The following is a 27,409-nucleotide window of genomic DNA, read 5'->3' as shown; positions in this document are numbered from 1 at the left end:
TTAGCTTAAGATGTGTAAAAGTGTAATAAATTTTTTTTCCTGAGCTCAGTACACTTATTTTCCGGACGAACCCTGTATATATATATAATATATATATATATATATATATATATATATATATACTCTGGGCACCTGCAGCTCCACCCAAGCAATGTGATTTTTCGGGTACCAGGTCAACCTGGGAAACCATAACCGGCACAGGGAAAGGAACTGGCCCCCCTACCCTGATGTGTGAATATTCACACGCCGTATACGGCTTAGTACTGGGTGAACTCTACCATCACCTACCAAACCGACCTTCGGGTTGATTACTGTGTTTATGGTTTATATATATATATATATATATATATATATATATATATATATATATATATATATATATATACATAAAAGGACACTCACATTATAGATTTCTTGAGCTTTCGGCCTTCTCAGAGGCCTTCTTCAAGTAAGACTTACGTAGACAAAAAAAGACAGGACTGATTTTATAACTGGTTAATTTCGACGGATACAGCTTAATCGAACTTGTAACCCTCAAAGTACATGCCTTGGCTGATGACACACCTTTGCCAATGTTTCTTCCAGCTCTCGAACCCTGCCTGGTAAGCCGCGTTAGGGATCCTCTTTAGATTCGCCGTACAATTAGTTTAAATGTCCGCAATATAGTCGAATTGGCGCCCTTTCAAGGTTGATTTTAACTTTGCAAACAAAAAAACTTGGAGTCAAGTCTGGAGAGAAGGTTGGCTGCGGGAATACGGAAGTTCCGGTTCTGGCGAAAAACCCTGTCACGATCAGCGCCGTGTGAGCCGTCGCGTTACCGTGGTGGAAAAGAATTTTCATGTGACGCGCGTCATGCCCAAAATGCCTGTCAAAATTGCCTGACAGGATCCAAAACTAATGTTTACCACCCTCGGCTATCTCCTTAACAGTTAAGCGGCGATTTGCCCGTGGCAAATTGCTCACCAATGTGAAATGGTTCGTGTCTGTGGAAGTGGAAGGCCGCCCCGTTCGCAAATCTTCATCTGTCGAGGTTCTGTCCGATTTAAGACGACTGTACCACTCAAAACACTGTCTTTGACTCATAGCTTCATTAACAAAGGCTTGCTGAATCATTCGAAGTGTTTCCGTTGCCCATTTGCCAAGTTTGAGACAAAATTTCACGCACAAAAGCCGTTCCTCTAAATCCTTCATTGCTGCCGTTGCACGCGGTGACGAACAGGTTAAGACACGTACCTCTGCTGCTGCGTTACGACTCAACGTAAACAAACCCAACACCTCCCATTTTAGTCTTTAGATGTGTCACTAGATAGCACGCTGTCTTGTTTCAATCCGTTAATCGGTTTGCGCAGAATAAAATCAGTCCGGTATTTTTTTGATCACATCTTGTTTTTCTATTGTGTGTGTGTGTGTGTGTGTGTGTGTGTGTGTATATATATATATATATATATATATATATATATTATATATATATATATATATATAAAATTAACGTATACTATATTTATAGATAGAACCTTGCGATGACGTTAAGATGGCATTAAATTAAGAGTTATAAAATTTTGTTGTGAAATTAAAAAATGTCTAAGACTTTATTTTCTCCTTCGGAAAGACCTACTAGACAATCCCAAGTAATCCCCTCTTTGATATCCATGTCTTATTTATTGTTCACTCAATCTTTTGGCTTGAGTAACCTTAGATTGAGGAAAGGTGTGCAAAACACGCAATTTAAGCCTCTCACCATCACAACCGTCTCAAGGAGGCAGGTTTGTGAAACATGGCGTGGAAGCTCCAAACGAGCGGGCTATATTACGGGGGCTGTCGCTTCTTTGAAAAGATTATGCAGTGTCGCAAAACGAATTTCCAATGTTCGAAATGATTTCCGTAAAAGGTTCCATTAAGGGTATGGATATCTGGCCAAAAAAAGGTGGCGTACGGACTTGCTCCATGAATTGGGCAACTTGGATAAAGATTTAGGTTTTCCTGTTGAGATTTAAAACATTTGCAGTAAAAAAACTTAATCAAGTCAATCGAGTAATAAATGAGGATAAGGCGAGTGAAGGGTTGTGAAGGTGAAGGAGTTGAAGAAGTAAAAGGAGGAAAAGACGTTAAGGGCAGAATAAAATACATAAGTATCAAAAAGAGGAAATGTTGGCTTCGGTATTTTAATTTTGACGGTTCAAGGAAGAAATACGCTGTCGGGATAAGTCGTGAACTCGTGCTACAATCACCAAAAGGAGGCTCATCCATAAATGAAACTATAAGAGTGTCAGCAGTGATTAGAGAAAATTATTCTGGAAAGTTATTAGCGTGCATGCATAAATACATTTACGACCAGTCAATGCCAAGTCTATTTTGACGAAATGAATCCTAAATTGTGATTTAAATTAATTTACTTTAACAATTTTTTTAGAAGCATTAGCTTCTATATCTATTAAAATTGAATTACAAATGCGTTTTAATTAATTTGCAAATTAAATTTTGATCGTGGTGCTGGATTAAGTCTGTTATCTACAGCTAGGTAATGCCCTGCAATCCGATTTACATGAATGCATGACATAGGTTGCCATTAGATGCCACAAAGTGAAGCGTGTCACGAGACTTTAAGTCACATTTTTGGAGTATTTCTGGGTGTTAGTAAAGCGCATGACAGATTTCTTCAAAACCATATTAAAATTAGGGCATGTAGTAATCGCAGTTGGTTCATGGAAAGAACAAGCATTTCATCAATCAGGATTTCAGGATGAAGACTCATACTACCATTTCATTTGGGAAATATCACCTGCCGAAATAGTTTGTGATCTAAATAGTCCTTCGGGCCGGAATAGAAGCAAAATCAAGTTCTCCGCAACATTTCCAAAAATCTTGGCATTGCAAGATCTCATTTTGACGTCCGTTATCAGTTTCTCTAGAAACCCCTAAAGAATTACTTTCTTGTATATCAGCCGTTCCCCGACCTGACGCATCCTCTCGGAAATTTTATTTAATTCCATAGAAAACACTGTATTTCAATAGACTTGAAATTCTACCCAAAGATTCTAATGTTGTCCAAAAAGAAGCAGTATGTAAAAATATTTCTTTCAAATTTCCCTTGCAATTACAACCGGTCAACTGTCGAGTGAATTTTGATTTTCGAGGTGAACTCGCTTACTGTCCAATTAATATAAGTTCGCCGTAATTTGACACTTAACAGTCGTGTCTGCGCCCCCCTGGACTCAATGTTTCAATTATGCGCGGTTTACATCGGCACGAAAAAATATGACGTTTTCAAAAAAAAACCCTGCGAAAATAGTTCTGATCATGAAGCAGAGACTGGTGAGGTCAACATGCATAATTTCATATAATTAACCTCCTTAATCCTTTCTCTGAGCTTCAACCTCGCCTTAACGAAATGACGTTGAAATGGACTCAAGAGTTGAGCCGAGAGATGAGTGGACCCCAATCCGGAGGAGAGGATCGTAAGTACTAAATAGTGTCTGTTACTAGGTTCATAGCCTATGTTTGACATCAAAGGGTCGTGACCTCATCAAATGGAGAGACAATGTGTGGAGGATTTGTCACGGGAAACGCGTTGAGATTTTTTTTTATTTTAAACTGACCCCGGGCAAATAATTATAATATTAAATTACATGAATTTGTATTTTTTGAAGAGGTTTGGTCATCTTGCAAAATGCAGTGAAAGACATCGGAAAACAAGCCTTTTTGAAAAAAAATATTTTTCACACCGATTAATATGTTTAGGCATACAAGTACCTCCATTTCCATACACGCTTCGGTGAACGTGACTAAATTTTCATCGTTTGTAATGACAAATTGAGAAAAGGATTTGGAGGACACAAAGACAAAAAGTGGAGATCAATCTAGAACAGGTCTCAGTTGATGCAATCATGAGTTGATCTGGAGAGAAAGCGAGTGCAAAAGGAAGATGGACTGGATGAGCAATGAGAGTAAAAGTCGGAAATTTACCAGTCAAATGGCAAGAATGCGGTATAAAAACAGGCTTGAGGATAAATCACACCATAAGTTGGAGGGATGGGCAGAATATTTCATAAATGGAAATGCGAATGATGCATGGAAAATTCGGATGAGGATGATGACTAATGCTCTGAAAGCGTGTAAGAATAGAATATTTCCCTGAGTGGGGAGATGAATTAAAGGTATTTTTCGACAGTTGAGAAACCGACATACAAGAGAAGAGTTTATAATAATAGGTACAGTGAAAAGTTGCAAACGACATTTACAAAGAGAGGTAAATGAAATCCGACGTATCATGAAAAATAAATAGAATATTTTAAGGAAATAGGATGATATACTGGAAATGGATGATGAGGACATAGCAAGAAGAAGGAGTGGAATAAATACAGTGCAAAATAAGAGTCATGATACAGACTGTGCTGAATGTAGAGTAGAGGCCTATTGTAGGCAGTTTTATGCTTTGAATTTTGTCTTTGAGGGTGTGGAGCATGAAATATACCGAAATGAATAAGCTCTTGAACATAACTTACGGGTAATTGATTGAGATGAAAAAGATGTCATGATATCAGCCAGAACTTTTAGAAAAAATATATGCGTATATGATAAATATTATGACACTAAAATAAAAAAACCATAAACACAGTAATCAACCCGAAGGTCGGTTTAGTAGGTGATGGTAGAGTTCACCCAGTACTAAGCCCGACGGCGTGTGAAATTCATATATTAAGGTAGGGGGGCCAGTTCCTTTCCCTGTGCCGGTTATGGTTTCCCAGGAAGATCTGATACCCGAAAAATCACATAGCTTGGGTGAAGCTGCAGATGCCCAGAGAGGCTTGCCCGGGAAACGAACCCGGACCTCTCCGGTCAGTAGTCCAACGCTCTACCCCATGTGGGTACCTAATTATTACTATTCATGCCCCCATTGTACGATCTGTAAAATATTGTTATAGAACTACTCCGTCAAACAAATAGAAGAATACAATGTCTAACCATGTATGCGACGGACAGAGAAGTTTAAGTGAATGTAAGAATTATACAGTAATTAGTCTATGTAGTCTAATGGAAAAAGAGTTTTGGTCAAATGCTGAGTAAAAGAATATTGAATTAAAAAACGGACGGACTAATGGGAGCGTGAAGTGGTTTTATACCGAGTAAGGAGTGAACTTTATGCTTTTCAATGAGGTTTACTATTGAAAAAATATACTTTTAGCATATCAGTATAATGACTATACTCGGATATACGAAATATAGGGTAGATATTACTCTCAGCCCTAGTTACGGCAACGTGCTCATTTTGAGAAGTCAAAAGGAAGGGTAAATAAAGGAAATCTGTAGAAGATATTAAGTGAAATATGGAGAGAAGGTTCACTTTTCAAATGTCATGAAAACGATTAATAAACATTTTCGGCGCGCGTTATAAAATGGAAATTTGAGTAATTGTTTGAAACAAAAAATGTATGACGAAATATTGGGGTGTGTTATCTTAGAATGACCATTTAATACTCTTATGGATTAACGAATTAACGTGTGAGAGAAGGGTGCGCGGTCAAATTTGTTTTATACTTTGGGCAATATTTTTCTGCTAGATGATGTTGCTCTCTCATTAAAAGAGCTCACAAAACTTACATCTAAAGTTCCTTGAATAGCTTTTACAAGGTTAGTGCAATAAAACGTGCCTCAAAATCATAACTAAAAGCAAGAAACTGTCTCAGGCGTAACTTGGTGGAAGTATTTCATACAGCAGTGAATAAGCAAGCCTAAATTTACATGTTACACTGGAATTCCAGTGGAATCTGACAAGGTAGTCTCATAATTTCATTTACTCCTTACTAATTGTAAGACGAAAATGCAGCAGTTGAGAAAATGGGAACTCTGATGGCTGAATTAATGAAAATTTTAGAACACGCAAAGACGTGGGCGTTACTATAAATATGGCAGAAAGGTATTGCAAAACGGCACGATATACTATGTACTATAACTAGAGATGATAAGGGCGTGCTAATACAGAAAGAAAGTTTGTTGGTAGCACACAAAAAGAAATATTAGCATAAGGAAGCATCGATGAAGAATGGATACGTTGCACACTGTAGGCAGTAATTGATGTGGTAGCTCTCCAATCCTGCCGCTTAACTCATTCCATATTTTCCTTCCACTTTGACGTTATCTAACATCAGGAATCTCCTGCGACTCCTCTTTCACCCTTTCCCTCGCATCCCTATGAGGAATTCCATTCCTATGCATCTTAGCCAGTGTCCATTTCAAATCCCATTCTTGTTTTTTGTCATTTTTATTACGATTTTTTACCTAATAACATGTTTAAATTTTAAAAATTTGTAGGTGATAAAAGACCGGAAGCATTAAAATGTGGAGAATCGTCGTCGTCGTTCATGGAAAATTTCCTTGTTCCGTCGCAGAAAATATGCTGTTAAGTTATTTTCACAACACCCTAAAGTTATCAACTATGTAGTGTTTTGATTGTGTATGAAGTTAAATCTTTTTTATCAATGTTTTCAGGCGTATTTTATGGAATTATGCTACAAAGAAAAGAATAGCTAATAGTCAATCCGAAGATTGGTTTGATAGGTGAGTGTTAGGCTCGCTTAATATATAAGTACTAAGCCCAAAAATGTGTTGAATTAACAGGATAGCATAGTGGGGTCAATTACTTTGCCTGCGCTCCCAGTGTTTCTCATGTCGATCTGCTACCCGAAGAATCACATTATCTGGGTTTGACAAAGACTCATGGCAACAGTGACGAATTATTTTGAAAAGTTAAAAAATAATACCACTGGCGCAAAGGTTGATAGAAGGAAAGAAATAAAATTAAAGCTCCAATGACATCGCAATTACTTGAAATGAGACAAACTTTGAGAAATATCTCCACCACACTTGAAACAAAGTTACTTGCAAGCACTTTCACCTGACGGCAATGGCGGAATGTTTCACTTCGAATCATGTAATAACTCATTCCTCGTGCCTTCTAAGCGTAATATACTGATTATTAGAGGAGATCATACGTAAAAATTGGGTGGATTTAAGTGCCATAGAAAAAAATCTTGCATAACAAAGATTGGAAATACCATCCGTTAGAATATTATAGTATTAGAATATTGAAAATTATGTCAGCAACGAAACTAATGATTTGCAATGCAGAAGGTGTTTTAGTCCTCAGCTTTATTTGATAAAATAATACGAAGGTAAGATGACATTTAAAGAATCATCGAGGAAAGAATTCATTGGGGGCTATAGTTACACATTTGTCAGCCCGTTGTAACTTAAAAATTCTATGCAGCAGGAAATTGAGTCGATTTTAGGCCACTAGTCAGCTCGAATTAAGTATTGAATAGCTATAATAGAAATGAATATGGGGAATAGTTTTAAAAAATCGATTTTTTCTCGGAATACCTCGACTGTATCGTTATGAAGAATTGAAAGGAATAAATATCAATCGTATAACAAAATATTTCCCAAATTCTGTAAGTTATTTCAGTTGCATAAACGGTTTCAGTCGTAGGTGTGCATTTTGAAAGTTCTTCGAGTACCACCGTAAAATTATCTCAGTTTTGTGACTTCACAACTTCCACGTTTGTGTTAAAAACTACGTCAAACCAGGTCAAGCTTTTTCTTTTTTATAAAAAGCAGGAACACTTTTTTTTAAGGAACCAAACTTTGCTTCTCTAATGCTTGATCAATCTGCATTTTTTAACAAATCTGCATCAATTCGAAGCAGTTCTTCTAATAATCGGAATATACCGCTCAAGAGTAACTAGAAATAAGCTATCACGCCATTCGAAGTGAACCTTCCTATTATGAATAGTTTTCACTCATGCATGAATTGTTTTTTTAATTCAATGCCATTTTCATCTTTGCTATCATTTTATTGTTGAATTTTGTTGTTATTTTTATGGCATTTTGGTAACATTCTAAAAAAGCTTAGTACTATTTTTTTGTTTAATTTTTTAAATTATTTCTCCTTCTGACCTGTTTCAACGAGTATTTTTCGGGCCTACATTACTCGAATACGTGGATAAAGTAATGCGTTTATTCAGTAACAAATAAATTTGCTGAAGCCTGTAACATTACTTGGTAATATTCCCTTTATAAGCGTTTGGAAAAAGTTATTTTATCGATTAACTCTTCCTTCGGTAGTGTCCACCGTTTTCACGACCTTCAGTTTCCTAATAGAAAACTTATATGAGATGTGGACAGGTGTGAAGTATTAAGAAATGAAGCATGGAATGGTGTTGTGCCAACCAGAGGAAGTGTTGTGTAATTCACAAGAATCATTGAGTAATCTTCCCTACCTAATATAGATTAAATTTTTAAAAAAATGTAGCCAGCGTACAGAGGTATGCATGATTGGCGAATTACATCGCATGCAGCGAAGAGGAGGTAGATTCAAGTTCGAATTTTGAAATAGTCTACTTAGCATCACTGATATAGCTACGCTGGAACTAAGAGACCGAAGGTTTAATTTTGGGTCAAATCTCTTGCATAAATTGGAAGTGATTCGTTATTTTAATGATATTAAAACACAATATTAACCTCTCCTTATCACTTCAGGAAAGATGATGAAAATAAGGGTATACAGATTATCAGGAGAACGGAGGGACATTAGAAGTAAATTTTTCCCCTTAAAATTATGCTTCAAATTAATTTCTATGGAAGATGCTGAGGAAAACTCGGATAGCTCCGACTAGTCTAGTTTGTAGCCAATACTATGTCTCTATTATCGCATCGTTGGCATTATTTGCAGCCTGCCTTGCTTGGATGGCCATTAGTACTTAAAACATAGATATTATAGCGAATGAAATTTTTATATACAAAATTTATCATATATAACTATAATGGTTTTCTCATGACAAAATCTCAGTACTCCTTAACACGTTGGTGATATTCAGTTACAAAATCTGGCTTGTAATTCCCTCCAGCCACACACCTTGGCCGTATCTAATAGAGTACGATGTCAATAAAACTTTGAAAGATAAATCAACTGTGATGGTGGTGAAAGTATTGCATTAATTACCTTATTTACTTGTCGAAGATGAACTACGAGCGAGATTGTACTAATCTACTAGGCAGCTTCTATAAATTCGAATTGACCGCTTTGGCTGTGTTTAGTTGCCAGCTTGCAACTTTTGGACTTTAGGCGAGGGCATGGAACTTGCGCTTCAGTATTCTTCCCGCAAAATAATCACTAATCTCGCTGATGTGAAGCAAAATTGTATTGATTGTTTTGATAACGACGATATGTATGGTCTTTAAGCGTCCTCGCCTATCCGCCAAGGTCGCGGCGACTCCACGCTTTCTTGCTTAGCTAGACTTCGCCGCAAGGTCGTCAAATCCTCAAAGCCTTTGGAATGGATTTCACCTATGAGATTTCCATGCATTATTATTGAAGTCACCTCAGAAATTCCTTAACATTTTTGACCTCATTTTTATAGCATCATGCTGATGGTCTTTGTTTTATGCCGTGGCTACTGAGTAGTTGTAACAACAAATATTATGATCGCGGTACCCTTGAACGATTCATTTGGTATTAAAAATATCAAATGGTTCATATGCTTAACCTGGTCGAAAGATAAAAATTACACACACGATTGAAAAAATGTTGATCTAATTTTCAGGGATCTATCTGTACGATACTCGGAAACCGGTATTTACTCAAACGAAGCTCAAAAATGGGCTAAAAAGTATTGATTTGGTACGTTGCCATAACTGCATTTAAGATTTTAACCAAGAAGGCTGACCGGATGTTCCGTATTACCGGTCAAAAATAGTTTAGAAAGCTGGCTTTCTCCTTTTAAAGGAAAAATATAAAATATGCAAGATCATTTTAATAGAAGAATTATTCTGAAATAACGTATGCTCGCCTAAGTGAGTATTTTAAAGTTACCTTTTATTACGACAACAGAATATACATACGCTTGCTCAAAGAAATTGAAACCAATATTTCTGAAGATTGACTTTCCAGGCTCAGTTCGGAGACCATGTGTCAAACATGCATTTGACCGGGCTGCTCCCGATGGCTGGCTGCAAATCAAAAAAAATACATTTGAGCATCCCAATTTTTATGGATTATCTTTCTCTTTCGATCAAATCCTCAATCTAAGAAAGAAACTACAAAATAATAAACTCCCTCCAACAGTATCTTTCTCCGCATTCAACACAGACTGTATCACGACTCTTATTTTTTACTGCATTCACTCCACTCCATCTCCTTGCTCTGCCCTCATCATCCATTTCCAGTATATCATCCTATTTCCTTCTAATTCATTCTATTTCTTTTATATGATACATCGGATTTCATTTAATTCTCTATGTAAATGTCATTTTCCACTGAACCTATTATTTTAAATTGATCTCTTGTATGTTGGTTTCTCAACTGCCGACAATCACCTTTAATTCATCTTCCCACTCAGGGAAATAGTCTATTCTTATACGCTTTCAGATTATTTGTCATCATCCCTATCCGTATTTCCCACGCACCATTCACATTTCCATTTATGAAATATTCTGCCCAATTCTTACATTATTACAATTGCGGTGCAATTGACATTTATATGGGAGACAACCCGAAAAGACGGCACGCTCGTTAAAACCCCCAACATTTTCCCCGCACGTCGCTTTGAAATCCGGCCCCGCTTCAATACTTCCTCCCGATGTTCCCACTCCCTTTCCAAAATGATGAAAGAAGATACTTAGCTTTCCCACTTAAAAAAGTTTGAGTAAGACCTAGGCTTTATTACGTCGTAACATTTTTAGGACCATCATGAAGGATTTCCACTATGTTACGCCTGAAACTTTGTGATTCACATCTTCAAAGTAATCGATCGAGCTCTCGTGCTAATGCAATTTTCTTCGTTGCTGGCCGTGCCTCGAAGTCGTTCTGTAATTGAAAGACGCCACGAAAAGTGTAATTTAGGTTACATAAGAGTTCCGAGGATTAAATACTTGGGGCATATGAATCATTTCTGAAAGGTTCTGTTCACCAAAACAGTACTGACCACCTTCCGGCATACTGACAGAATTGAATTAAGCATTGAGAGGGATATAAACCCAATATTCAGTACCTAGGGTCAGCCAGTTTGAGAACACTTCCGGATATGTTCCAGGAAATGGAGTTTTTTTCCTAGGTTGGTCTTTTATTATTTTTAGTACTTTGCGTATTCCTATACGGCTTGATAAAACGTGTGAGAGGGTAATAAATTTAGCACATGATCCGGAGTTTTTGCTAGTTAATATGAAAAGCCAATCAAATCACGCCATTGTGGGCGTGATTGGATTGGATATTAAGGTCACAGACTCTCATCGAATCTGTTGACATTTTTTCACATCTTATCTCATTACTCAATTGGAGAGAATAAAATACGGCCAGAAATCAGTATACTACCTTCCTTGTTGATTGGTCAATCCATGGCCTAGCTATAATTCTACCCAGTCAGGTCAGTGTGTATTAAAGCGAGTTTATAATATATTAACTTATATTACTATATGAGCAACATCAGTCGAAATTTAAAAAAAGAGAAATTAGAATAAGGTATGAAAAATATGTATTTTTATATTACATAGTTATTTCCTTGAAATATATTATGTAACCCCATTCTAAAAGTTAGAATATCTTTTTAAAGTAGATGTAGATGAACTATGTCTTTGAAGTATATCATCGAACATCCAAAATGTTTTCATTAGCTATGGTAAAAATAATACCACGCCGTAAAATAGCAGCCAGGAGGTAAACCTTTCCGCCGAAAAGTGCAATGGGAAAGATATTTCAGCATCTAACATTCTTAAAACTGGCAGGTAAATATTTTTTTGATGATTTGATATTTGAAGAAACAAGTTTTATGAAACGTGAAGTTAATACGTCTTTATAACACCCAATGGCGGTAATAACACCAGGCAGGGAAGAGGGGATAACACCGGATCCTTTTCTATTCTTTTAGAAGTAAATTATAATCTCCAAAATTATAGAATTGAACAAATCGGGTGCTAACGAGTGAGATGATCTTAATCTTTGATTAAAATAAATCACCCAACAGGGCGAAAAATGATATCGCGATAGACATTTTCTTTGGAAGAGAATCGGACATGATAAATTATAAAAGGGATAAAAATTTACCGGTAATTCAATCAACTAAATGGTTGATAGCATGAGATTCGGTCTCACCAATGATTCTTTTAGCGAACAGATCATCGCGTGCTGAGGGAAAGTTCTTTATCACCGTGCCGTTGAGGATGATACTGCGACAGCAGGCATGGCAATAGGCTCGCTATCAAGAGATGAAGATGAATTATTATTTTCCCTGCTTCGAAAATTTTGCTAAATCAGAACACTTCCTGCGTTCTTCCAGGTGAGCGTGACCTGCTATGACTCCAGCCGAATTTAATTAGTATATTTTGATAATTTCGTTGAAAAACGTTTCCTTAATATTCGCAAGGAAAAAATGTAAATGGAACTAGCGCGATGGCTTTTGGGAGAATTCAATAGCTCTGAAGGTATGCGACCATGGGATCAAAGTATGTTGAATCCAAAAATTTCTCGGCGTCATTTATGGACAACTAATTATTGCTCAGCGTTGAGGTATATCGTAATGCACATCGACTACACCGCGAAGTGTGTGCGAGATATTATTATGCATTAACCCCAGCTTATTCCACTTGCATTCAAATTAGCTATGAGCTTACTTCGTCAGCGGATCTGACCACCAGTATAGTTATTAGAAAGTTAGGTCTTCAAGCTGAGGAATCAGACTGATATTTTTCTACCTGGAGTCGGCGGGCATCTTCCCATCGCTCACGACTCTGATGCTAACTGACACTAAAACATTGCTGATACATTTATTAGTTTTAAATTCTTGTTCTATCGTTCCTAAGGAAAAAAAACTCACATGAGTATTTTATCGTCAGTCATTGTATTTCCGTAATAAGGCGCAGATTTTAAATGTCTTTTCCCGCTCTATCTCTTTCCTGGCGCCTCAGGGGGGAGCTGTGAAACTGGCGTCACGTCTATAGGCATATGCATAATATTGTATAAAGCAGACTTTTAGGATAAACAAAAAGTCTTTAAAAGAAAGAAAAGAGAAAATATTAAATAAGTAGAAAAAATTAAAACCCAAGAATCTCATTTTCTGAAGATTATCCTTTTTCTATACCATTGGTTATAAACGTTCGTTTCGGTAGAGAAGTCCACTCTTCATTTTCTACTTGGGCATTGCTGCCCTCATCCTCAGGCTCAACCTTTCAAATATTATTTACTTGGCATTCAGATTGGTGCGTTCGTAGTCCTCCCAGTGGTCTGGATTTGTATTCTGGTGGTGACAGAATTTTTCTGAGGCTATTGGAGCCCTACCTGAGTACCATTTACGCGGCAATACGAACTAATAATGTAACACTTCCTTCTGAACGCACGACAAATAGTAGGCCCCTTGGCGTGTTGGCGATATTTTACACTATGTGTGCATATATATATATATACCTATAATATAAATGTGTATATATATATACATATGTATATATATATATATATATACATATGTATATATATATATATATATATATATATATATATATAACACTTTTTGAAAGTCTCACGGACGTGAATAATAATGTATAACACTTAGCACTAGTGGACACAGAAAAAAACACAGAAACACACAAAAAAGAGACTCACTATTTTTCGAATTTTCGATGGTAGTTACCACCTTTATCAAGGAAGAGAGGGACAGAACAGACAGTTCTGTCCCTCTCTTCCTTGATAAAGGTGGTAACGACCACCGAAAATTCGAAAAATAGTGAGTCTCTTTTTTGTTTGTTTCTGTGTTTTTGTCTGTGTCCACTATTGCTAAGTGTTATACATTAATATATATATATATATATATATATATATATATATATATATATATATATATATATTTTAAGGTAATCTACCGGTTAAGGTAGGTTTATGGATGGACACAACTACCAAAAAAACATTTTATTACTCCTAACAAAACACGAAATCCACCATCCTACTCTATATCAGGTCCCTCTTCATCTCTGAGTACTTTCTTCCTCCCTTCATCCCGTCCGACATCCCTATCCTGTTCCTTCCCTTCCCTCTTTTGCCCAACATTCTCCCCTCTATCACAGTCTTCAACATCCCACTGCCGGTCAACACCCCCTTCATCCACTTTTCCTGCCTCCGTAGGATTGCTCCCAACAAACCCCTCTCTTCGCCCACCATACCAAGTACTTCCTCATTTGTTTTCTTCTCTGTCAATTTCACCTTCTCCATTCTTCTCCACCCCCACATTTCAAAGGCCTCCAACATACGTCTATCCTCCTGCTTCAATCCCACGTTTCCGCACCGTACATAGCTACGCTCCATATCAAAGTTTTTACGAGTCTTTTCTTAACGTCCTTACTCAACGTCCCTGTCATCAACTCCCTCCTCCTTGTGAAAGCCTCTTTGCCTAGCGCAATTCTTCTCCTTACGTCCCTACTACTTTGACCCTGTTGGTCCAAAATACTACCGAGATACGTAAACTGTTCTACCTGCTCTAGTTTTTGCCCTCCTATTCTAATGTTAAGCTTAGCCTTTTTCTTTCTAGAAAATCGCATAACCTTTGTTTTATTAATATTGATTCTCATCCCATACCTGTCGCACTGAATTTCCAATTCACCCAGCAATGCTTGCAACCCCTTGGCTGACTGACAAACTTAAGCTTGGTATATATATATAATGTTTTCCTGGGAAACCATAGTGGCACAGAAAATGGAACTGATCCCCTTGCCCTGATACGTGGGTTTTCACACGACGTCGAGCTTAGTGAACGTTGAACTCTAAACCCTACCCCATCAACTACCAAATCGACCTTCTGTTTGAATGCTATTTTTATATGTATGTATATATATATATATATATATATATATATATATATATATATATACATATATATATAACGTAAAAAATAGAAAAACCCAGAAATGCTCCTGTCCACCGCTCCACCCGACCTCACACACCACAGAAAAACAAGCCCACATCTGACGAAGGAGTCAACCTTTGCACTACTTGTTTCCCAAGATCCCACAGACTAAAAGCCTTTCATAAAAAACTGTTTCCTATTTTGCACGATAATGATGCTACCTCATCCTTACTGCCCCAATGCCCCTCTCTCGCATACAGACGACCCGCCAATTTGATAAACCTTCTCAGATCCACCAACCCTTTGGCGCCCCCACGACAAAATTGCTCATACTTCCCCTATTTGCAACCGCCCTCGATGTAAAACATGTCTACTTATCAGATTGCCCTCTTACCTCGTTCCCACGCTAATTGCCTCTCAAAAAACATTATTTACCTTTTGTCATGCAAACCTTGCACTTCCTTTTACATAGGCAAATGTATTACCTCCTCATCCATTCGAATGAACAATCACCGCTACTCCTGCAATTCTACCTCAATACCTTCTCTTCCTATCCCTTCACACGAAAATTCGCACAACCTTTCCTTCGGCCAGTGTATCTCCCTGACTATCCTAGAATCCCTACCCGTTTCAGCCATCATTATAGAGGTGAGAACTCGCGAATCCTCATATATACTGACATTCCGATATTTTTAAATACCTACCCTTAAGCACCATCTGTAGTTCTCTTCCCAGCTGACATGAAGTCCCAACATTCTGACCTGAAGAAGGACTCAGAGAAAGCCGAAAGTTCAAACAATCTAAAATTTGAGTATCTTTCTACGTGTTACCTATTTTATTTTGTGTTTTATCGTATTGGGTCGACCAAATGTTATATTGCTTTCGTGAATGCTTCTGCATCATCGATATATATATATATATATATATATACTCATATATACAGAAACATATATAAGGAAAAGGGATAGGAACACGTATAAAGGACGAACACAATAGAGGTGGGGAAGGCGGAATCGAACGGATCACAAGAGTAAAAATATCTCCTCAACCGGGACTCGAACACCGGATCTTTCCACTTGCCGGGCGGATGCTCTTAACCACTTGAGCTATCGAGGACATGTAATTTACCCTGAGATCCGTGGGTCTTATATGTCGCCAAGCGCCCCTCTGGCGCTTGGCGACATATAAGACCCACGGATCTCAGGGTAAATTACATGTCCTCGATAGCTCAAGTGGTTAAGAGCATCCGCCCGGCAAGTGGAAAGATCCGGTGTTCGAGTCCCGGTTGAGGAGATATTTTTACTCTTGTGATCCGTTCGATTCCGCCTTCCCCACCTCTATTGTGTTCGTCCTTTATACGTGTTCCTATCCCTTTTCCTTATATATGTTTCTGTATATATGAGTATTTATTCGCCGTTTGGCGGGATTTCGTGTTTGAATGTATATATATATATATATATATATATATATATATATATATATATATATATATATATATATATATATATATATATATATATGGTGGGTCATCATCATCGATATATCGAAAAATATATATATGGTGGGTCGTGGTAGTCCAGTGGGTAGAGCCTTGGACTGCTGACCAGAAGGTCCCGGGTTCGATTCCCGGGCAAGGCACTCTGGGCACCTGCAGCTCCACCCAAGCTAAAAGTGATTTTTGGGTACCAGGTCTTCCTGGGAAACCATAACCGGTACAGGAAAAGGAGCTGGCCCCCCCTACCCTGATGTGTGAATTTCACACACCGTTTAGGGTTTAGTACTGGGTGATCTCTACCATCACCTACCAAACCGACGTTCGGGTTGATTACTTTGTTTTATACCTGAAGACGACTTTGCTATCGTTATATCTTGGTGTAAAGAACTTTTCAATTTCATATGTGAAAAAAGAAATGCATGCATGTTGCACATTACTGAAATCAAAAGATTCTTGATACCAAGTCAGCGGTAGGAAGACTGTCTAAATTGAAGGTGGTTGGGGAATGAGTTAGGTGAATGTTTTGCCGGAACGAAGCGACTAGTGTCCGAGAGAAATGGAAAGCAGAGTTGGAAGGGGGATGGAGGGAGGGAAAAAGAGAGAGAGAGAGAGAGGAGTACTCTACGCGGTGGATCTCAAGGTGGTTCCGGCGGCGATTGGGAAGGGGGCGGGGGGGGGGACGACCCTCGGAAGAAGAAGCAGCAGCCGCAGAGGAGGGTGAGGGAGGCCACGTGAGCACAGACACACGCGCGGGTGGAGGCCAAGGAAGACCCCGGCGGGAGGGAGGGGACGGTACGGAGAGAGGGTCGGTTCGTCTGTGTGTGTGTGGGATGGGCGCGCGAGTGAGTGCGGGTGCCTTTGGGGAAAGTTAGCGGGGGGGGGGAGTAGGTTGGTTGTGAGGAGGGGCAACGGGGGAAGGGGGATGGGTCTTCTTCCACCGGGAGGAGGTCCCCGGAGAGTGAGAGTGAGTGCTGGAGAGGAGGAGCAATGGCGGGCGTATAAATTGGCATGGATGGACCTCCTTGTTGGCATAACTGTGAGGAGCACTGCAGCGGGAGGTGTGTAGCGAGGTGCTAAAGAAGCCAACATGAAGGTGACGGTGAGTAATTGCCATGCACGGCGCCTCTTGAGGCCTCTTTCGCTCAACCCAAACCTCTGAACTCACCACTCCTTCCCTCCCCCCCCCACCCCACCCCACACCCCTACCTAGAACCGGAACACCCTAAAACCCTTCCTCCGCTGCCACATCCCCCTCCCCCCGACGACACCCTTAAGATCGCCATCTAGAAGGATATGTCGGACGTGGTGTGGGAATAGGATTTGACTTCGCACTAAGCACCGTGGTTGTCACGATAGAACGGTACATCCTCACGTGAGTGTGACATTGTAGCTCAATTGCGTCGTAAATGTCTTATTTTATTAATTTTATTGTTATTTATTTATTTGAATATTATTATTTGTGTACTCTTGGAATATACTCAAAATCAATTAATTTTTTTGTGAAGTTAATTAAAGTGGTTCCCTAGAATGTTTCCTCGGTTCAAATAGATTCAGTATCTCCCAGGGTGCTTGCGTCCTTCATTTATTACAATAGTTGTCACTTACGTATTTTAGTGACTTACCCGAGCGTCAGTATGAATGCAATTTTTTTCCATCTATGCCCTGGTAAATGTTTTTCATTTTATGAGTTCAATTGACGAGGATATTTCACTCTCATCATTTTCCACAATATGTATTTAACCCCTCGCACCTCGGAGACAGGGAGAAAACATGGTTTATTTCTGCGCTATGTGCATCTTCATCAAAGTAGCTAATTCAATATCCGGAATTGCAGGGCATTTGCACAATCATTATTTCCTGCGTGTCAACGATGAATTGTGTTGGGTATATAGTTAGCGATGCCCGCATAGGGTCCCGAAATAGAGGGTGGTTGAGGGTGGTAATGGAAAGGGAAAGGCTTGAATGCGCTGCGCAGGTCGCGAGACTTCCTCCTTAGATTATGCCGGGATATGGAACCGCGCCGTGGAGCGTGGAGTCAGTGATTACCCTCACGAGCCTCGATGATGCACTGCACGGGAAATAGCTACGCCTCCAACGCTTGGATCTCGTAAACCTTGATTTCGGTCCCTCGCGTCACGAAAGTGCCGGGAATTCCAATCTTGTCTAACACCCGGGAAGATTTTCGACCGGTGGAACAAGTTTCCAGATGTGTCCTGGGAAGAATAAATTTATTGACTTTTTCCAGCTGTGATCTTGACAGTGATCAAGATTTATATTTTCCGATTGTGATAAGAATCAGAATGAGTGCTGGGAATTCTTTTCAAGAAAGTAGATGCACAGCGTTCTTTGACGTGCATAGTGATCATTGATGCAACGTAGCTCTTTTTCACCCGCAAAATTTTCACTGATTTATTAAATTTCAAAGTAATTATTTTCTGAAACTGTATTAAATGCTAAGAAAATATTATCTCAATATTTTTCAAGAAACATACGTTTGTAGACAATATTCTTAAAAAGTTAATTACTTGAACATAAGTTTTTCAAGTTGTGAATGAAGATTTCGGACTCCTTCGGTGCAAGATTTCACGTATCGGATAAACTAAGACTATTTTTTCTTTATCGTATCGTTCATTAAATTGAAATTAATATCTTTCAGTTCTTTCTAAAAAGTTCATGTTTGTGAAATAGTATCAATAGTGCTTAGATAAATAGCATTACGCATGATTTATGAATGTTTTTCATAGAATTTTTATGCCTTAAAATTACTAGATACATGAAAAAGAATGATTTAGTGTTTACTGATAGATCTAAAATTTATGTAAAGTTATTCTAGTCAGTAAAATACCTATAATTTCTCTTCTTGGAAGAAAATGCATTTATGGTCAATGAATCTGGAATTTCAAAATCTCTGGCTACATTTGGGCATAATACATTTTTTTCCATCACACGTCTTAAAAGTTGCAGCAGATCCTAAAAGTATAAGGTGCCCAAGTTTTAGAAGCAAAAAGTTTTCCAAAATTATTGTCCTAAGAGACAAAACGTATGAAAAGCTAATAAAAATGACTTCTCCATAAATTATGGTCGGTTAATATTGAAATGGAGACAAATACTTTTACGTGGCAGTAATTCAACACCGTCTCGTGGGTTAAGGCAGGGAATGCATTCCCTGAATACAGTGATTTCGAAAGCTAGAGACGGTCGTCGGTTCGGTTACTGAAACCAGTATTATGATCTCGCGGGTCATTCTTCTCCTCCAACTTTCACGATGCACGCTCGATTGCAGTAAATCAGTCGAGGATGCACGCCAACCCTACATTCACTTTCGGCCATACGAGTCCGAAATTTTCATTTTCAATATTATTGTACCCTGAGAACAGACTCTGAAACACTGAGGCCAAATCTGCATTGCTCGATAATCCGATCGCTTATAAATCAGACATAAAGAATTTAAAAAATTAATTAAATGCTTTGCAACTCGGTGAAAACCTCAATGACAGCAAAGTAAGGTCGTGATTCATTTGTTTCCATCATAAAGGGTTGTAATTGTATCAAAGAAATCACCCATCGGGTCAGCATCGAATCGGAAGAATTGGAGCCCTTTGCATTCTCCCGACTGTGTCGATCACCGTCGCGTCGCAACGGGAGGGGAGGCAAAGACAGGGAAGAGGAACTCCTCGTAAAGCGGAGGAGGGATGGTCGTCGGAACGGGTCGTGCCCCTCCTTCCCTCCGCCCTCCCACTCCCATGGGCGAGAGCGCTTCGTCCACCCCGCGGAATCTATGGACCGTAAACTGTTTCCCTTCGTTTCGTCACGATGTTTATTTCAATCCTCGAAGGAGAAAGGAAAATCACCGAAAATAAAAGAAATAAGGATGAACGAAGGCGTCCGGGAAACCGGTCCGGGAAAAAGTGCTCTTTAGGGATGGGGAAGAGCAGGAGGGGATGATACGTAATGTGGGCGGGAGGGAGGAGGGAAGTTAACGCATTTTGACGAAGGAGACGGGAGAGAAAGTGTCTTCCCCCGCCCGGGGTCTTCCCTCCTCTCTATCTCTCTCCCGCTCCCCTCGCTTTCCTCCCGCCACGGGATGATGACTGGAGTCCGTTCATTGATTGTGAGAGCTCGAAAAAGGCGAAGGACACTGAGGCAGAGGTGGGGCGGAGGAGAAGGTGGGAGTGTCTATGGAGGGTCTGCCGGAGTAAAGTGCTGGCTGAGCTCTTCGTACGCCTTGGCACGTTCGTATTCCCTTCATCGAGAGTCACGGATTAATCCGCTATCGAAGATTATTCACGCTCCGTGCCTTGGTAAATTGTTATTCCTCGCACTGGACCGCATTCGACCTCCATTAAGGCTCACAGATAATCAATTTATTATTTATGATGCATGCATCATTATTCGATTCCATCCGCAAAAAGCAGAAATCAATCAATTGTGCAGTAAATATGAAAAGGCATGAGCCATGAAGAATGAGAATTTTTATTGAATCTTGGTTATTACGTAGTCGACCGATTCCGACTGAGCATGTATACTTTCTGCCTCGGTTTCGTGCTGAGTCAATAGGAGGGGAAGTGTCAACATTTGTATACTGCTTTCAGAGTTTTTCGAATTTAGAGGAACAATACCAAACATCATTCTCTTTCAATTCCGCTCATTTAATTGCGATAATGCTCTACTATTTACTTGTGAATTAATAATTCTTAAAGTCCAACACGACCAATTTCCAAGCACTGAGACTCGTTGAAGTTGCACGCAGTGGTGACTTGAAACAGCGTCGTGTGCAACCTCGGGCAGTTGTTGGGATTGCCACAGGATATCATTGGTTCTTTAACCAATAATTTCCTACTATTCCAGCGTTCGTACCATTATTTCAAATTCAGGGATTTATGTTTCCCGCGCATAGATACAGATATCTACGCTGTCTGCCCCGAAGTCTCTTTTGAGGATGAAAGTTTTGTTTCGGCCGGATGACCTCGCTCCCAATTCTCATCTCATTATATTCCTGGCACGCAACTTTCGACGGAAGAAAGAGCTCATCCGGAAAAGGTAGAAGAGGAATTGCTGAAACGATAATCACAAAAGAGATTTTCACCTTGCCAATAGGATTTCAATTATTTGTTTTGCTTAAGGAAATGCATTACCATTGGATAATCGAAATATACCATCGGATTCCCTTAGAAAAAGCTCCTAAATTTCTTTGAAATGCCTTTTTGCTAAATTTTATCTCAAAGCATAGCTGTAATTATAGCGTAATGTCGTAGTAATTGATTTTTGAGCGGTCAATAATCGGAAATGTGGCCATTCCCATTAGTTACAGAATTTAACTGGAAAAAAATGATAGCTTAGTAAGGATTTGGTGCTTACTTGGATGAGAATCTCCTTTAAACACATATAATACATTTACTGAAGAATTGGAGCTCATTATTTTCCGATTACTTGTAAAAAAATAAATATATTATTTCTATGCAACTCAATATCTATATAATAATCAATATAATTAATGGACTAATGTATTCATATAATCAATTTTTGAGTGCCATCATATTATATTTGCTTTTTCTTACCTAATAAACTCGCCCTTTGATCGACAGGTAAAGTAGGGATTATCTACCCTTCGAACTCCATAGATTTAAATTTCGCATATGTTTTCCCCAGTATGGACATTACCTAGAACAAACGACCAATTGAAGTCAGTCTCCTCAGTCCTCGTCTAACCTAGAAGGCTCTTCCGCTTATGCACCCAAACAAATAACAGCCAAAGAAACCACACGAAACAAAAGTAAACAACGTGATAAACAAAAAAACAAAACTTCCGGATGGTAATCGAACCACGGCTCCCTTCCTCCCTGGGCGCGTGTTGCCTCCGGACACGATTGGCTTGCGACGACAGTGAGAGTCACCGTTTCCGACGTTCCGTTCCTCGCGGGGTTATTGCACCACGCGCCGCCGCTTCTGCCCACCTTCCGAATTCTCGCAAGCTCATTCATGCGCGGTTTCAAGGTCGTGCCTCTCTCAGCCCTCGGGAGGGGGGAGGGGGCTTCAAAGTCTCCCTCCATTCCCCTGTCCGCACAAATATTTGCCCTTGCGAAGCAGCCGACCGACCGACTTCGCGTAGAAACGAGGAAGGGGAGAGGGAGGCCTTCTAAAAGTCGAAAGGAGGGAGCAAAGAGGAATGCCCTCCCTCAGTCCTCTCCCTAGTTCCGCAATTAGAAATTTGCTTCGCATGCGCAATATTTGTTCTAGGCAATGTGGAAAAAAATTTGTATACATAAACGAACGCTTTGTACTTCTTCCTCCTCATCTTCCCTTTTCCTCAAAATACCGCCTTTTCTCCTCGCGCAGGGTGTTATGTAATTTTTTGAAATGAGCACGCGTCTCACAACGAGTTGCCTTTGTCCAGTTACTTTTAAAAGCATGATCGGAGACATTTATGATATAGAAAAACAAATATGGATGATCTATTTTGGAAGTGTAAAAGTACTCACGGATACTACAGAGAGGTTACATTGTTCTTGATAATTTCCGATTTCTCATTCAAGTTTGATCAACTACAAGTTCCAATAAACATAAGAACCGAAGTGTCACATTATTCTTGAGCCTGTTTCTGTTTTTTGCCGGTTGTTATCTTTTATATAGAAGCTCTGTACTGTATTTTTATTTGTGCAACAATATTTCAGTAACGGCAGCAAAATATTTTTGGATATATTTTTCTCAAAGGCCTTATTCATATCCCTTTCTTAAGAAATGAAAAATTAAACGACGGACGGATTAAGATTTCTTGCAGTTGATATTGAGTTACCAAGAAATCCGGGGTTAAGACTTACTTCTCTTTGGAGAAATTTCCTATATGATTACTTATACCATAAAAAATTAATATTTTGCATGATAACTTGTAGGCAAGCCGCTCTTTACCGGTGTTGAATGATTAAACTGGGAAACAATAATGTATCTTGTCTTGAATCGTCTTTTGGTAACATTAAAGCCAAAAACGTATGTTTTTAACTTTGCGATGAGGTAGAAACAAAGACTTTTTAATGAAGGCAGTTATTCTTAAAAGTTCATCATTTCATGATACTCTTTTCTTCCCAACAGTGTTTGTTCCTGTTATGCTTGGCCGTCTGCGCCTTAGCCGAAGATAAAGCGGAAACAGCGGTCGAGCAAAAGCAAGAGCAAAAGCAAAAGGCTGAAGAAAGGATCGATGAAGCATCCAAGAACAAGAGAGACGCCACATACGGTGTACCTGCGATCGAAGGTCAAACTTCCGCAACTTTCAGCTCTAGTGTGAGTGGTTGGACAGGAGGTGACATAGGTGTCAGCCAGGGTTGGCAACAAGGAGGAGGTTGGCAACAAGGAGGAGGTTGGCAACAAGGAGGAGGTTGGCAGCAAGGAGGAGGTTGGCAGCAGGAGCAGGGGTGGAAGCAGGACCAAGGGTGGAAGCAGGACCAAGGATGGCAGCAGGAGCAGCATGGTTGGAAAGTCGAACAACCATGGCAACCAAAACCTCCTCCGATCATCAAGCACATAAAGGTTCCAGTCCCCCAGCCGTATCACGTCGCCGTACCAAAGCCTTACGAGGTCATCGTAGAGAAGCGAGTCCCGTATGAAGTCATCAAGAAGGTTAAAGTCCCAGTTCAGGTACCGGTAGACAGGCCATACAACGTCTACGTGGACAAACCGTACGAGGTTCCTGTTGTAAAGAAAATCCCAGTTCACGTACCGGTTGAGAAACGAGTCCCCTACGAAGTTATCAAGAAATATCCTGTCAAGGTTCCCTACCATGTTGATAAGCCTTACCAAGTCATAGTCCCTCAACCTTATCCAGTTCACGTCGAGCAGCGCGTGCCTGTCACCGTCATCAAGCGCGTTCCGTTCCCCATCGACAAGAGGGTCCCGTATGAAGTCCCGGTAGAAAAGCGTGTACCATACCCAGTCGAGAAACCCTACCCGGTCGAAGTCAAGGTCCCAGTCGACAGGCCATACCTGGTGTCAGTTCCGCAGCCGTACCACGTAACGGTGGAGAAGCAGGTCCTCGTACCCTACGTCGTCAATAAGGAGGTTCCTTACACAGTTGAAAAGAGAGTTCCAGTACCGCAATACGTCCACGTCGATAAATACTACGACGTCCCTGTGCCTAAGCCGGAGATCAAGACCGTGGAGAAGACATACGAGGTACCCATCGTCGTCGAGAAGGAAGTCCCCCAGTTGGTTCCCGTCGAAAAACCCTTCCCCATCCTGCTCAAGAAAGAGCACCCCGTTCCCCAATTCGAGACAGTCAAGAAGACGGTCGAGGTGGAGGTTCCAGAACCCGTTCCAGATTACAAGGAGAAACATATCCACGTTAACGTGCCCACACCGGAGGCAGTCGAGAAACACGTTGAGAAACACATCCATCAGCAAGTCCCGCATCCCGTGGACAGACCTTTCCACTACGAAGAGCAGCGACTCAAGATCGTACCGGTCGACAGGGAGGTCCAGATACCAATCCATAAACCGATCCCTTACCCCGTCAAAGTCAAATTTCCTGTCCAAGTCCCAAAACATGACCTATACCCTCAGAAGATGGAAAACCCCTGGCAGTATGCCGGAGGCTGGAAAAACGACAATGGTGGCTGGCAATCAGACAACGGGGGGTGGCAAAATAACAATGAGGGTTGGCAAACCGGCAACGGGGGCTGGCAAAACAACAACGGTGGGTGGCAAACTGGCAATGTGGGTGGGCAAAACAACGACGCGGGCTGGCAAAATACCAACGGAGGAGGTTGGCAGGGAGGCGGAGACTTCCAAGCGAGTGCCGGAGTGCAGACTGACGTTAGTTACCAAGGTGCCAGCGGAGGAGGAGGTTGGCAAACGAGCGGTTGTGCCGACTGTGGCGGATGGAAGGCGTGAACCGTAAAAGACTATGATCTGAGTTATCGTGAGAGATATAAAAATAATATTTCTGATGAGATCATTTAAACGGTATGTCTTACCAAGACTCGCCTGGCACGAGGGTTTAATTCTCATTGTTTTCTTACGGGTATGAGAATACGTTATTTTAGTATTCCAAATATCTTCAGATATTTTTCATTGAGTGCAAATGAAAGACTTTCTGAGGTGCTGAAACAGCAATGAAATCTTTGGTCTCAAGTTCATTTTTGTTGGCTTTGATCTTTGTGCTGGGGTTGGTAATGATAAATTGTTCCAAAGAATGGATTGCTGTTAATGCTGAATTGTGGCTTTTATTTATCTGGGAGGTATAAAGTTGTCTAAAATCTGTTTTCACTCGTACTGAAAAGATATGATGAGATCATTCATTCTTACATCAGTCTGAGGGAGTTGTGTATGCATGTAAAATTGCAGCTAATATGTAGCAGCTCGTTCAACACCGTTTGATGAAAATAATTTAATCAGATATATAATATTTTTATGTGATTGGATTCCGATAACATTTTATACTTTATAATAAAATACCAAAACTGGAGTCGACTCGCTAACTTAAAAATGTAACCGAAAAATAAAAATGTGTGTGACTGGAAAGTTATTTGTTTCTTTTATAAGGACACCACTACAATAACCTCATATCATCTGACACTTCGTCTCCATTACTATTCTAATCAAATAATCAGCTAAATTGACAGTATGCAAACTGATAGATTCTGCTTCAAAGATTTTACTGGTTGTTCAATGGAACATGACGCTACTTAGACTTTGGTACACATTTTAAAACTTAAAAATAAAATCGCAACCACTACCTATTTTTCATACCACCTGTAAATCAAAAATAGGGACATGAAGGGTTTCCTTTATTTAACATTAACTTCCCAATCAGTAGTTACCTAAAGCTAATGAAATTATTTGGCAACTGAAAATGTGTTCTTCTAACGTAACGCACAAAAATTATGGTAACACAAAAACACAAATGAAAATTTGTAAATAGAAAAATATGAAAATGCTTTGTAATTAATCGCATAATGGTGCCTACGAATATCAATTTCCTCGAATGTGCGGGATGTCTGAAAGGGATTGATATTATGAAATTTCCAATGTTAGCAGGGACTTAGTTTCTCAAAATAACCCAGAACCAATTTGCCATTGAATCCCGAGCTATCAAGAAGATATGCATGCTAGGACGTTCTTGGTATCCTTCATCGGGACTAAATGAACATTTTTGCAATTAGTAACATAGTCCGGAGGAATCATTGGTATCGAACAATAAAAGTACTCTTTTTAACTCACACCATGGTTGGTATATAGTATCTCTGATATATAAAGCTCCAGTTCTGAATTACACCTGGACACATACAGATTCTTCAAGTTTCCAGCATACAAATGTGAGGATTTTAATCTAACTAAAATTCTTTTTTGCAATCTGGACCATACTCCACTCAAAAATAACCGAAACGACCAACTGATTATAGATGCACCTTTGATATTCCTTACAATGAAACATGAAAATTAAACTAGATTCAACTTTTAATACCATATTATGCCTGCGGCTAAAAATTATGGTTTCGCATACTACAGCATGATGACAAATGGTGAGTCGAAGATATGTAAATTCGGGACCCAAGAACGAACAAAAAAATAGTGAAAAAGTAGAAAATAAACCCCAGTGTTCTTCTTTCCCCAAGGAAAGAGAAAGTAGGCTTGCATTTGAGTTATAATCAGATCGTGCGCCACCTTTCCCTTCCCACGTATCGTGGTTTGTTTAAGTACGAAACGATTGCCCACCGAACCCTCTCTCCCCCGCCTCCTTCTGACCAACTACACTCGACCGCGGGATTTATGCAATCGCTTGCCGCCGCGCCCCCACCCCTTATCCCCCACTGTCCCCCTTCCCTCAGACCCTGTGGGGGGGGAAGGGGCCATCTCCCGATTGTGAAGGTACCCCCTACCCTCCCTGAGACCAGGTTCCCACGACGAGAGAGCGATGGGAAAGGACCTACCGACTTACTAAAGAGAGACCCTTCCCTCCTGACCCAGCGCCTTCACTCCTCCCCTCCCCCTTCAACCCTTGGATAAATCCCCGAGATGACGTCCAGGGAAAGGGACAAACTCAAGA

General features: G+C 39.9%; 2 protein-coding genes across 2 annotated transcripts in view; both read left to right on the top strand.

Moving 5' to 3' along the window:
- Positions 1-27,409, top strand: part of LOC139693540 (cuticle protein 76-like) — a 263,851-nt gene that overhangs the window by 128,033 nt on the left and 108,409 nt on the right. The gene's annotated exons all lie outside the window — the stretch shown is intronic.
- On the top strand, positions 17,441-25,665 carry LOC139693539 (MAGE-like protein 2). The gene is made up of 2 exons (XM_071591738.1): positions 17,441-17,473; positions 23,461-25,665. Exons 1-2 carry the CDS (start codon positions 17,462-17,464, stop codon positions 25,252-25,254), a joined length of 1,806 nt encoding a protein of 601 aa, XP_071447839.1. The 5' UTR covers positions 17,441-17,461; the 3' UTR covers positions 25,255-25,665.

The sequence above is a fragment of the Hetaerina americana genome, unplaced genomic scaffold (genome assembly GCF_022747635.1).
Source record: "Hetaerina americana unplaced genomic scaffold, ioHetAmer1.1.p SCAF_5, whole genome shotgun sequence".
Taxonomy (NCBI): Eukaryota; Metazoa; Arthropoda; class Insecta; order Odonata; family Calopterygidae; genus Hetaerina; species Hetaerina americana.
This window is presented reverse-complemented; position numbering and strand designations above follow the sequence as displayed.